General features: G+C 36.7%; 1 protein-coding gene across 3 annotated transcripts in view; it reads right to left on the bottom strand.

The window, feature by feature from the left end:
- Positions 1-13,732, bottom strand: part of MIX23 (mitochondrial matrix import factor 23) — a 41,160-nt gene extending 27,428 nt beyond the window's left edge. Inside the window, exons 1-2 of one of the 3 annotated variants that reach the window (XR_008297689.1) lie at positions 13,585-13,732; positions 2,115-2,240 (exon numbers count right to left, since the gene is read on the bottom strand). Coding sequence is in view for 2 of the 3 variants with exons in the window: in XM_053220934.1 (XP_053076909.1) it covers positions 2,115-2,240; positions 4,449-4,517 (195 nt within the window). In the remaining variant the exon portion in view is untranslated. Of the gene's footprint in view, positions 1-2,114; positions 2,241-4,448; positions 4,533-13,584 lie in introns of those variants that run through there. The other 2 variants (XM_015082299.3, XM_053220934.1) reach the window with 2 other exon arrangements.
- Positions 13,733-14,538: the final 806 nt, after the last annotated feature.

Raw genomic sequence — 14,538 nt, forward strand, 5'->3', positions numbered from 1 at the left:
TTTGTCTTGGCCTTTTGTGTTTTTTAAATCTTTCTCCAGAATTTCTGACAAAAAGATGCAAGGGGAAGCATATCATTGAAACATATATTCCAAAGATTCATTATATTAAAGAGACATCCTTAAAAATTACCCTAAATCAATCACTGTGACACTAGTAATTGTTTTGCATTTGTAAAACACTGTTCCAAATTCACAGACTTTTTAATGTTCAGCATTGATTTTCACATTTATCTTGAGAATAAACAATAAACAATGTACAGCTAGAAAAAAATCATAGATTCAAGGGATACCCTTTAATAAGGGGATCTCACTGAAATTATTTTCATTAAGAGTATTCTTCTAAGATTTGGAATTTCTACAATTAGTACTTCATAATAACTTTGTTGATCATCTGCTATGAAGAAGTATTATTATTAGAGAGTGCAAACATTTCTTCATCAGCTATAGAAGGAAAGCATCAGGGGCTAAAAGAAGTCAGAGTAACCTTAAGCAATTTGGATGTTTCACAGAGCTCCACTCTTTACTGAGATAATATCTAAGGGAACTCAGTGGTACTTATTAGCATAGGCACTCTGCCGCAGGCCTGATCCCTGGCACAAAATTACTAGATAAACAATCCTTCCTCTAATGTTCATGTTGTTGGATCCCTTTAGGATAGAGACAGAGAAAAACCCAAACACAAACACGAGAATATCCAAAACAGAAAGGTCTCAAATATCCAAAACAAAAGGTTCCAATATGCAAGATCATCTTAGTGCAACAAAGGGATAATAATAACAACAATAATAATAGAAGCAGCAAGCATTTATATATAAAACATTTAGTACAGTTAGAACTTTATATTACCTCAGTTAATCCTCTAACAACCCCATGAACTAGGTACTATTATGTTATTATTTTGCAAATAATAAGCTGAGGCAAAAAGTTATGTGACATGTTCAAGGCTACCAGCTAGGAAGAAGCAGAGGTAGGACTTAATCTACATCTGGAATCTATGTTGCTAATCCCTACACTATAAATCTTTAGGTTAAAAAAAGATTATAAATGAAAACAAGTGAGATTCTTTTCTAGAGATTATATGGGTAGTGAGGGGGGCATCACTAAAGTGATCATAAATTTCTAGTTCTTCAGACAGAGCTACCCAAAGAAACTAAGTGAACAACCTCAAAATAAAATAGGGCTTGGACTCATGCTCCCTACTTCCAATACTGGATTCTACTCATTAAAGTTCACAGATTTGCAATTTCTCAAGCCACAAGAATCACCTAACCACTCAATAAAATAACACACTTTCATATAAAAGCAGGACAAAAACATCAGCAATTATTAATGCTTTGAATTTAATTGATATGAATAAAACTGACTTTTTTTTTCATAACTGAGAAATAGAATTTTAGGTTTTAAGTAATATCTTCTTTATAAGAATCCAAATAGTAATCTTGTGGGAGATCATAGAAAAGCAAATGCCATTTGAACATTAGCTTCCAAGTTAATGAAAAGATATAAGTAAATTATAAAAAAATACTTGGCCACATTACTATTTCCTTTTGTTTTTAGAAATTATAAAGCGACACAAAAGAACTCTTTAAGAATCTATGAAAAAATATATATTTGAGAACCCAAAGCCTCATACGAGGACAAGATCTGTGGCTTCTCTCCCAACTACCAAATGCTTCTATTCCCCTCCCTGATGATTGAGGGAAGAAAAAAGATACAGAAAGTATAAAAGGTTTTAATTCATTGTATCAGGTATCTGGCTTCTTAGGACTGACTCATTCAAAACCCTTGCTCTTGTTTCACTGTTTTACTTGACTGTTTCACTTCCTCCTTTGTTCCCTGGTGCATAAGGTTTCTAAAGTTAAAGGCTGCCCATGAAGGGGCCAAAAAATGCTCTCATTCCTTAGAACCATCTCTCCACAGACTTGTGCATAAGATCACATGTTTTCCTTAGTTTGTAGCAACCAGATCAAAACTTACACACACTCTCAGACGTAGGCAAGAAAACATGAAGATGTCATACTTTTATCCAGTTTAATTATATGTCAATTGGTTTCTTATTTTGCCTGCAAAGAAAGGCATAAAGGAAGCACAAAAGACTCAAAAGATACACTTACAGACTCATAAAGTTGTTTACAGGTTTGGCTTGCATCAATTTTCCCTGCAAAGGAAGCTGTTGGAACCGTAGTGTTTAATTCATGTACTATTCTGTCATCAATCGTCCTCATCACCTTGAGTAATTCCTATATATATTTAAAATAAAAGAATAATAACCTGAATTGAAAGTTAAGTGTTAAAAAAGAAACATTTAAACAAACAAACAAAAAAATCCATAAAACTCTTGGATATTTTACAATCCTATAAGTTAGGAGTAGAGAAACCATGCTAAATTTAGTGCAACCACAGGAAAATCTTTATTACGAGAATAATAGGTTATGTAATCGTAATTCTAAGAATGGGCACCAACCCTGTTTTCTTGGCTCAAATGTGACCATCTCAAGGGTCATGACTGCTTTAATTCATTTTTAAACCCCACCTGGTGGCACATGCTTAGCAAACAGTGTATGCTCTTTCCATCCAAGCATACAGCCAACAAAAGTTTCTACTAAACGCAATTACCTCAAATTGTCCCAGACAATCCAGCATAATTGCTTGCTCTATTGCCTCTATGTCTATCATTCTAAAATGTGGTACTAAATGGAAAAATTCTGTAAAGCTATATAAGAAATACTCAGTAGTGGTTCACTTAGAAATTAACCTATGACCTTTTAGGCTTTTTGCTTTTTTTAGCTTTTTACTATGATTGTTTTATTATTTTTGTAACAAAAATACAGGAGAAGTACAGGAGAAAGCATACTTTTATAGAAGGAATCAAGTCTTTTCATGGCTTTCTTATTCATAGAACAAAACAGAAATTAGTTTTACCTTTTCTTAGTGACCCTACTCACATTTCCCACGGATCTCTTCCTCCTGAAAAGGCTCCAACTCTCAAAAAACCAACCAAAAGAAAAATAATACTAAAAGGGCAGGGGACTTAAAAAGACTCTGGTGAGAATACCTACATAGGACAGTCCCTTCTCTCTACATTTTGATTAGGGTACTTCTTTTCACTTGTCACTAGAGAAAGGCTGTACATCAGGTACACTCTGTCTCCAGAAAACACAAACTGTTTCCAGCACTATACTCTTCTCTTTCTTTTTTAATTGTTTCTTAAATTCTCTTCCCCGCCCCCCAGCCCAGCAAAACATGATGGCTGAAAAATCATCAGGGAAATAGAAGTATATAATGCTAGAAATATATATATTAAAAACACCCAACAAGTTAACATTCAATATTAAAGTGTATTAAAAGCAACTTTGTTTGATTCTCTGTCTCCTTCAACATACCAGCCTATCTTTCCTATGCCAAACTGAAATCCATGACTGAAACCAACTTCATTTCTTTCTTCACCCATTTGTTAAAATAAAAACTTCTATTATGATTAAAGTATTACAAGTTATTTTAGAAAAACTAGCAAAAAAGTTTAAAAAAATAAAAGTCATCCACAGTTAACTATTATTAATGTTATAAGATGTTTTTAGTTTTTTCTGTACACATCTATGAATATTTTTATCAACTGGAGGTCCTTTGTAACACTTTAAAGTCCTGCTTTTATGACATTATCATAAAACATTATATCATTATATATATCACATAACATGATATCATTATATTATATATATCATATAACATTATACCACGAGCATTTTGCCCTTGTTACTCAAAGTGCCTTGAAGATATTTTTAATCATGGCATAAATATCCTGTGGAAGTGTCACAGTCTGTAAGACTACTTCCCCAATAATGAACATTTAGGTGTTTCCAATTATAATAACCATTTAAGCCATTCAGTCTAAGTCTGCAGTTTAGATTCTGTTCCTATCAGTCTATTAATCTTCAATCAGTATTTTAATAGCCTTTTCTAGATCTCAATCTAGAAGTTAAATAGCTTGTAGAAGGCTCATAATTTAGACTAATAAAACACAGGCAAATGTCAGGTTTAAAACCAGCTTCACTATCTTATCCCCTCTTCCAGTATCTTTCTATTTTTGTCAATAGTACTATTATTCTCTATAAATTGCAATTCTTAAGGGATAATATCAACATATTCACTAAGCAACCACCACTTTGAGTATTTTGTGTACAATGGAGGATATATGTGTGAATGGCAAATTCCAAACAAAAGGCAGAAGCACCATTTAGTGTCAAAAAGTACATAATTAGCAGAAGTAGTAGACAGGAACCTTCCTTTCCAACTTCAGCACACCTATAACTTGACTATTCAAAAAGAAAGAAGGAAAGAAAGAAAGAAAGAAAGAAAGAAAGAAAGAAAGAAAGAAACCTCTTTTAAAAATCTCTCTTTTCTCCCATCTATATCAAAATGATCTTCTGAGGCCAAGATTTAAGTTATACCTTTTGGGTAAAACTCTTTCCTTGGCTGAAAGTCCTCAGCAATCTTTCTTCTTTAAACATATGAAGCATTCAGAACCCAGCACAGTTCATTTATTAACTCACTCTTCATTCAAAAAATATTTAGTAATGTCTAGTGTGTGTCAGGCACCATTCTAAACACTATTCTAAACATTCTAAAGGTTCTGACCCTCAAAGAGCAAAATTCTCATAGGGAGAGACAGGTAATAAGCAAGTGCCTCAACAAACAAGATAATTTCAGTATTGAACAATACTGTGAAAAAGAAAACAAAATGAGGTAATGGGATGAAGAATGACAGTGGGGCTGAGGGGCTAACACTTTGGATAAGGAGATCCAGAAAGGCCTCTCTGAGGATACAGCATTTGAACTGAGAACTGAATGACATGAATAAGCCAACTAAAAGAACATGTGGGGGAATAAGTCAAAAATGATGAGGCAAGAACAAACTTTGGGGTATTTGAAGAACTAAAAGAAGACAAGTGGGCTGGGAGTGAATAAGGGGAAAAGTGGTATTAAGTGAGGTCAGAGGAGACCAGAAAATGAAGGACAACAGAGACCATGGAAACAATTAAGGACTCTGTTCTAAAGGCAACAGGGTTAAAGGCAAGGGAATGCTATAACATGATTAATTTTTTTAAAAGATAACTTCGCCTGTAGATGAAGAATGGATTATAGAGAAGAGAATGGAAACAGGGTGACTCTTTAGCAGACTACTATGGTAGTCTAGGCAAGAGATAGATAGTTTGATTGAGAGGTAGCAATAGAATTAGGAAGAAGCTGGATTCAGGATATATTTTGAAAATAGAGCAGATAGGCTAAACTGACGAATTGGTGGTGAGGAATGAGAAAACAAGATGACTGTTAGGTTTGAGGCCTGAACAACCAAATCCATGGTAGTGCCGTTAAACTGATGTTGGGGAGAGACTGAGGGAAGAAAAGATTTGGAAGGAATGAGATCAAAGTTCTATTACGACTCAAAGGACATTTGATAATACTTAGGGTTATTGTTAATTGTATGTGATATTGGTAGTGTGTTTAAATTATCATCTATTAGAAATAGAGACTGAAAACTTACAAAAAAAGACATGGTATCTGGGATGTGCTGCAAAATAATCTGATTAGGATGGGGTGAGTGGCAGAATATAAATAAAAGAGTGGCCATGAATTGATTGTTGAAGTTAAGGGTTGGGTATATAGGGATCCATAGTACTAACTCTCCTTTTGAATCAGGACTGCATTTTTGCACACAAAAAAGGTTTGATTCTTTTTTTTTTTAAGGTTCTGCTCTGGACATGTTAAGTTTCAGATGCTTCTTAAATATCTGCATAGACAAGTTGGATAGAAAGTTGAAAATACCAGTCTGACACTGAACAAGGCTAGAGTTATATTAACAAGTTGATGTTATTAAAAGTCATGAGACGAGAAGAGATCACTGAGGGAGACTGTTGGGAATGAAGGGTGTCAAGAAAGAACTCTCGCATTTAAAGTACAGGAAAAAAACTAATTATCACAGAAGTCAGAAGAAAGGTTTCAGGGGGGGAATGGTCACCTGTGTTAAATGTTCCTAGAAGTCAAGAAAAATGTGAACAGAAATTAACTTTCAGATTTAGCAAGATGGAAATCCTGGGTGATCTTAACAAGTCATCTGAATAGAATGTTTAATGGACTGAAAAGTTAATGTGGCTTCTGTACACAGTAAGAGAAAACATAGTATAAACTGAGGCCCACCACTATAGGTCAGATTATAGGATTTTAGTCTTTTTCCTGAGAATGGAAAACCAATGAAGTGTTTAGGTATGGTGGGGTTACATGATCAAATCTGTATTCTGAAATGACTGCTTAGGTTAAAGTATTAAAATGTGGAAAATGAATTAGATAGGAACAGGAGTAGATGCAAAAGGAGATTTGACACAGCAATCCAGGTAAAAGATTACATAGCTTGACATTCCCTGGAATTTTTATTTACTGTGAACTTTAACCAGTTTTGAGTTTTATCACTAGCTATATAGCCAAATTCCTCTCCATTAAAACAGTTAAGTTTTATAAAGCAGTGGGAATTTATCTGCATTAACTAGGTAATGAATCAGTCAATTTCACAGTCTTACCAATGGAACCTACAACTGTGGATTTTCAAATATATCAATCTTCTGTGTGCTAGAGAATCATCAACATATGATCTAAAACTTGAGTTTTAATAGGGTAGACACTAGTTATATGAGGTTATTTTAATTAAAATTAAATAATTTAAAATTTAGTACCTCAGTTGCACTAGCCACATTTCAAGTGCTCAAGAGCCACATGTTGCTAGTGGATGGTGCAAATTTCCACCATTACAAAGAGTTCTACTGGATAGTACTGAATTCTAGAAAATATAATGACAATTTCTAAACTGATAAAAAGAACTATAAGCTATTCTTAAATATCACAAAAAAGATACTAAAAAAACTAAAAGGGCAAGGGGGGGTAGGATTCAGAAAGGAATTTCTTCCAAACTTGCAAAGGGAGAAGGAAAAGAAATATAAAACACCTCACTAGGCACACATTTCTTTACAGTGCAAAAAAAGGCCAGAGTTCTTAAGTCAACTCCAAAAGGGTCTAGAGAAAAGCTTGGTTGGCCCTCATAGACTGAGAGCAAATGAAGGTCAACACAGACACACAAGTGCTCCCAATAAATCATGTGTATTATTCATAAGGAATTACAGACTAATATCTGATGCCTGGCTCCAGTGGCATCCTCCCTCATTCCCTCCCTTTCTCTCTCACAAATTCACTAAGAAAATATATAGAAGACATCCCTGAGCAGACATCATACACAATAAAACACAAGTCCACAGAGATAATACAGAAATACACACAGTTCAGTGGCTCTCTCAAGACTATATCTTTGTATAAGACCTGGAACCCTAATTAACTTCTAAATGTCAAAGCATTAGAAAAGGTAACTCTCCAAATTTTGTAATGTCTCCAGCTTCTCCAATCTTTAATCCTCCTCAAAACAAGAAGAGATTCTGATATATCATGAATCTCTAATTTTAGGCTGGCCATTTAAAATTATTCAGACACTTATCTTAGAATTGCATTTTATGTCTTATCTGTAATTGTGCGGTGAAAATCTCATCCTCTCACAGGCCAATTTTGGTATTTAAGGAGTGCCCAGATTTAGTAGGGAGGGGTAGAGAAAACTTTCTATTGCCCCTATAATTATACTACACTCTATTCCTAAGGTTGATCCTCAGGTAAATTCCTTTAATTATTTTGGGCAGGGTATATGGGGAGTGGTAAAAGGTCGATTACATGACAGTGAAATAAAAATATACTCCAAAGAATGATCTGGAATTTATTAACCTTCCCCTCCTCACCCTCTGCCTGAAGGTACCAAGAAGTAGATTCCATTCACATGCTGCTCTTTTCAGATTCTGCTCCTCAAACCACATTTTTATAGCAATGCTCACACTATGCTCCCCCCCCCCAACCCCACCACGCTAGAAACAGAGACTTGCCCTCTTGACACCCAGCACCTCCAGGCCCAGAGAGCAGCTGGACATGTTACAAAAGGAATCATCATGGATGCTAGAAAACAGTCTATTTTGTCCGAACCTAATTAGCAAAATCAATGCTGTATAAATGAATAAATATTCCCAACAGAAATACAAAAACTTAAACATTCTGGGAAAAAATACTTAGTTTATTTTGTTCAGCTGATATATGAACTGGGTCAGAGATAGGGTCAGGAAGAAGGGATTTCAGGGTGGCAACCAGTGGAAAAAAATCAGAAATGATAAAGAGCTTGATGCATTCAGGGAAAAGTAGGCCTCTGTGGCTGGACAGAAGAGTTCAAATGTATGCTGGAGATGGCAGTGGTTGGGGAGAGAGAAACAAGAATAAGAGAGGGTAGAGATATAACTAGGGAGAAGACATTGGGACTGGGTTTTAAAAGGTCTTGTATGTCATGTTAAGTAGTTTAGACCTAGTCACAGATGCCTGAAATTAGATGCATGGTTCAGATTCTAAAACTTAGAAGACAACAGTATAAAGTCATGGAGATTAGATTGAAGGGGGATATACTGGAGAAAGAAATGACTAAAGATAAGGATGGACTGCAAAGCTAATTGCAGACATGATAGGGTGTGAACAAAGATTGTGGCAGTACTGATGAATGTTCCTAAAGCATCTCTTTGACCATTTCGCCCCTGTTCAAAAATGACTCCCAAATCTCACACTTGGCATTCAAGCCCTTCCATAATCTGGTTCCTATCTTTTTCATAATTCCTGTGTCCGTGTAAATCCTGAATTCCAGCAATAATGATTGGCTATTTCCCCCAGATACATAAAATCTTCTGTCTATATACTGTTCCTTCTACTTAGAATTCCCCTGGTCCTGCCTAAGGCCCAACTCAATTACCATCTCTTGATCTCTCTGACCATTATAGCATTTTATTCATATTCTAAATATCTTCTACATGTTTTATATCCCTGCTTGCATTATGTTCCTTGTTTTATTTCTGTACACTGAGTCTCCCCAAGTGCCTGGTACCTAACAGGTATCTGTTATACACTGAATTGTGTCTTCCACCACACCAAATTCATATGTTGAAGTCCTAATCCCCAGTGTCACTGAATTTGGAGACAGAGTCTATAGGGAGGTAAAGTTAAATGAGGTCATAAGCGTGGGGCCCTAATCCTATAGAACTTATATCCTTATACAAGGAAGAGACACCAGAGATCTCTCTCTCTTTGCGCACAAAGAGGCCATGTGAGAACACAGCAATGAGGCTGCAACATGCAAGCCAGGAAGAGATGATGAATCAGAAAACAACCCTAACAGGACTTTGATCTTGGACTCTGAGTCTCCAGAACTGTGAAAAAATTAATTTCTGTTGTTTACGCCACCCCGTCTGTGGAATTTGTTACGGGAGCCCTAGGAGACTAATACGACATCCAATAAATTCTTGCTAAATGAGTGTTCAAATGGAGTTCTAGACACTCAATTTTAAACATTCTTTTCTGGACTTTATTTCATTTTGGAAACAGTATATTTTTCAGGAGGGCTAAGTCCAATTTTTATAATAGAAAAGTAAGAACTGCAAAAACTCAAAATACTTCAAAGACTCAAACTTTAAAACATGCACCTACATGGAAAAAATCAGGATAGTAGCAATACACTGTAAGAGGGGAGGAGGAGGGATGTATGGACTGGGATTGACTGGGAAGGGCATGAGAAACTTTTGGAGGTGACGGTATTATTCTCTATGTTGATGGAAGTTTGTACTACAGGTATATGTAAATATCAAAAGACTGGTATGCTTAACATCAGTGCATTTCACTGCATGTAAATTTTACAAAATGAAAGTGAACAAATATTGAATACTAGTTAATGATATGAACAGTGACACATTTAGGAGTGAAGAATATGGATGTTTGCAACTGCCACTGACATGCATCAAAAAAATAAAGAGGTGAATTGATGGGTATATTGAGATGAGTATGTGATAGAGTAAATACAGCAAATCACTGATTATAGAATCTAGATGTACATAAGTATTCACTGTAAAATTCTTTCAACTTTTCTGTAGCATTTGAACATTTTCATAATAAAATTTTAAGGAAAAAGTACCTAAATCTTTATAATAAAAATACATGATTTCTTGTTTCTCTTCCACAGTACTCAGTGCAGTGCTTTTCACATTTAGGGTACTTCTATACAAAATATAATGGTTTCACAGCTTTAAAAATATTATCTTTGATTAAGAATTTGTGAGTGTGCCAGCTAACCACAGCTTATAATTTTACCTAACTCATCTAAACCTAAATGTTATACTAAATTTTTACATTTTACATTACCTTCACTTATGTTCATGCGTGCCTATGAGGGTTGTGGCAAATGTTCTTATATTTATTTACAATGAAGTTAAGTGATATGCCAAGGCCAGCTCTGGAAAATCAGATCTTCTGACTTTTAACCCAGGGTATTCCCCATTATAAACCACACATTTGGAAAAGCCCTAGAAAGACTATTTAAAAAGTTACCCCAGGTTTCACTAATGACATTCATTTTATGATCTTTTTATTTACATTATTTCTGTGAATGGAATGGTTCTACAAGAGAATTTAGCTTTTGTTCCCCTTACATCTTATCTGCCCTTCCAAAAGAAAAAATAAAGGTGTTTTCTAAGCACTATTGGGTCTTTTAACAGCTACCTTTGAAATTTAGTTTTAGACAGACACACAGACCAGTGGAATAGAACAGAGAATTGGACCCACAAACGTCTGGCCAACTAGTCTTTGACAAAACAAGAAAGAGTATCCAATGGAAAAAATGACAGTCTCTTTAGAAAATGGTGCTGGGAGAACTGGACAGTAACATGCAGAAGAATGAAACTGGACCACTTTCTTACACCATACATAAAAATAATGAAAGACCTAAATGTGAGACAGGAAACCATAAAAACCCTTAAAGGAGAAAACAGGCAACAACCTCTTTGACCTCAGCTGCAGCAACTTGTTCGACACGTCTCCAAAAGCAAGGGAAATAAAAGCAAAAATGAACTACTGGGATCTCATAAAGATATAAAGCTCCTGCACTGCAAAGGAAACAATCAACAAAACTAAAAGGCAACAGACAGAATGGGAGAAGTTATTTGCAAATGACATATCGGATAAAGGGTTAGTATCCAAAACCTATAAAGAACTTAACAAACTCAACACCTGAAAAACAATCCAGTGAAGAAATGTGCAGAAGACATGAATAGACACTTTTCCAAAGACATCCAGATGGCCAACACACACATCAAAACCACAAATCAAATCAAATGCAAATCAAAACCACATTGAGATCCACTTCACACCAGTCAGAGTGGCTAAAATGAACAACTCAGGGAGCACCTGGGTGGCTCAGTCAGTAAAGCATCTAACTTCGGCTCAGGTCATGATCTCATGGTTCATGAGTTCGAGTCCCGCGTCAGTGCTGAGCCTGGAGCCTGCTTCTGATTCTGTGTCTCCCTCTCTCTCTGCCCCTCCCCCACTCACACTTTGTCTCTCTCTCAAAAATAAATAAACATTAAAATTAACAACTCAGGAAACAGCAGATGTTGGTGAGGATATGGAGAAATGGGGAACCCTCTTGTATTGTTGGTAGGAACGCAAACTGCTGTAGCCACTCTGGAAAACAGTGTGGAATTAGAATTAGAATTAGAATTATCCTATGACCCAGCAACAGCACTATTAGGAATGTATCCAAAGGATACAGCAGTGCTGATTCATAGGGCACATGTACCCCAATGTTTATGGCAGTATTATCAACAATAGCCAAATTATGGAAAGAGCCCAAATGTCCATCAACTGATGAATGGATAAAGAAGATGTGGTTTATATATACAATGGAATACTACTTGGTAATGACAAAGAATGGAATCCTGACATTTACAGCAATGTGGATGGAACTGGAGGGTATTATGCTAAGTGAAATAAGTCAGTCAGAGAAAGACAGATATCACATGTTTTCACTCATATGAGAAACTTAACAGAAGACCATGGGGGAAGGGAAGGGAAAAAAATAGTTTCAAACAGAGAGGAAAGCAAACCATAAGAGACTCTTAAATACAGAGAATAAACTGAGGGCTGATGGGGGTGGGGTAGGCAGGGAGAGGGGAAAATGGGTGATGGGCACTGAGGAGGGCACTTGTTGGGATGAACACTGGGTGTTGTATATAAGCGATGAATCATAGAAATCTAGTCCCGAAGCCAAGAGCACACTGTATACCCTGTATATTTGCTAACTTAATAAATTATATTTTAAAAAAAGAAATTTAGTTTTAGAGATTCAAATAATTATAAAGATGGAAGCAGTTTTAAATGTCACTTAACAAAATCTTATTTTGCAGATTCAAAAATTAATTCCTAAGTGGTTAAGCAATTAGCTCAAGGTCCAAAAACTGTTAACGGCAGAAGCTGTATTAGATCCCAGAACATCTAACTCCCTAACCAGTGCTCATTCTAGTAAACCTAAGGCTATCATTGCTCAGTTATCTGAGCTCATTAATTCATAGTACTAATTAATGTGAAAGATCAAGGCCATAAACAGGCCTGTTAATCTTAAATATTCCACATACTTCATAATCTAACGACCTTTTTCTATCTTATTTAAGATTTTTACAAGTATCAGTATTTGTCCAGCACTTTGATCACATTTGAAGTTGGCTGCTGTTGTGCTCATCTGTTGTGAGGAGGAGCTGAAGTGGTGAAGAGGGCACGAAAAAAGTGGAAAGACCCCACATAAACTTCTTTGGCCAAATAATTGTCAAATAATTCAGTCTGTTGAGGTTATCTTCAAGAATACCACTCCCTACAAAATGGCTCATAGAACAAAACTTCCTACAGGCAGGTCAGTGATACGTGAAATTATTTTTCATTATCTTTAAAGATACATTTGTAAGGTCATGATTTTTTTAGTTCAACTCTTTATCTAGACATCAGCACGTTTATACCTACATTAAAATAACTTTCATAGCAACTTAGTTAAAATCCAGACCCCTTTCTTTAATTCATGGGTCGGTATTAGTCCTAAAATACATTTTCCTTAAGTGTTACATTTCCTCTAATGGATAGGAAGGCAGAAGCACCACAGCAGGTACTAAAATTAATCGCCCCTTCAAGAACTCCAAACGTTCTGCCCTATCAAAACAGGAAGACTTGTACCAAGTTTTTATTTTGTTTTGTCAAGTAAATAAGTTCTCCTTCACTTTCTTCTCTCCTACGAGTGGTCAACTTAAAGCAGGAGGGGGATGGCAGAGGCTAGGAACTGAGTTCAGGGGATGGCTTCAAAGGTTGTTACAATCTCTACCACCCGGCCCAAGCTTGGTTTTACCACCTCGGAACCACTCGAAGTTTCCCAGGACGGTTACTCAAGGCCTGGGCGTCGCAAGGAGAACCATGACCCCCACGGAGCTGCCTCGCTATGGCCAAGCCCGCGCCCCCATGACCTCCAATGGCTGGGAAAAGGAGCCTTGAACTGCCCGCTTCTTCCACAACTGATCCGCACTCCCTCCCAGGCCACAGCAGGGAACAGGATCCGGGGACAATTGGGGGGTAACACCTGCCACATGAGGAAAAACCCATCACCTGGAACTCGGCGAACTCCTCACAGTTCACACCGCCACTGGGCGCCGCCATATTGGACAAACGCGAGGCCCCCGCCGGGAGCCAATCACCACGGAGCAAAGGTGTCCGCGTCGCCGCCTAACAAAATTTATTCCGAAGAAAGCGAGAAACCTGAGGCAAGATTTGTCTTTTCCCTGGTGCTCGTCTGCACCGAAACATGTACCCGTGGTATCCTTCTTTTTGTTCCCACCCCTTTTAACACGGACTCTGGAACTGGCCTAGAGGTATCGGAGAGTATCAGAACTTGAAGGGATAGTTTTACTCCAATCCCATTTTTTTTCCCCTTGGTGGCACCAACCTGATCATTTGAAGAGGAAATCTAGAGTATAAGTGAGGCTTTTCTTAACCCTCCCACTTCATTATTTACCTCTTGTCCCTTCAGCACAAAGGCCTTTGTTCGTTAAGAATTTGGGACTGCTAAGAGACGTTTCTAAAAAAGACATTACTGTGGGAACCTGGGTGGCTCAGTGGGTTGAGCATCCGATTTTGGCCCAGGTCATCTCAGGCCCCGCATCAGAGCCTCCCTCACTCTCTCTCAAAAATAAAGGTAAAAAACAAAACAAAAAACATTACTGGTAGTGTGAGGGTAAAGGCTGTATAAAGCGTTCAGGTGTGGAAATGCTTGGTTTTATAAAAATAGGCAAATTGAAGAAATAGTAAGCATACATGTGAATTCCTCACGTAAACTGAGAAATACGCTCACAGTCACTAAGACATAGTGTCCATTGATCACTAGGAGCTTAATTTTAATTTTTGATAAAAGCAATATATTCATTGAAAACGCTGGAAAAACAGTATTGAAATACTGGGTTTATCTAGGCAGTGTGATTTCGGAGTCTACAGTTCACAGTTCTGCAGGGATCACATTTCTTCTATCTCAAACGGATACTTTCTCAGACACAGAGAATGATAATG

The sequence above is a fragment of the Acinonyx jubatus genome, chromosome C2 (assembly GCF_027475565.1).
Source record: "Acinonyx jubatus isolate Ajub_Pintada_27869175 chromosome C2, VMU_Ajub_asm_v1.0, whole genome shotgun sequence".
In the NCBI taxonomy this organism is placed as follows: domain Eukaryota; kingdom Metazoa; phylum Chordata; class Mammalia; order Carnivora; family Felidae; genus Acinonyx; species Acinonyx jubatus.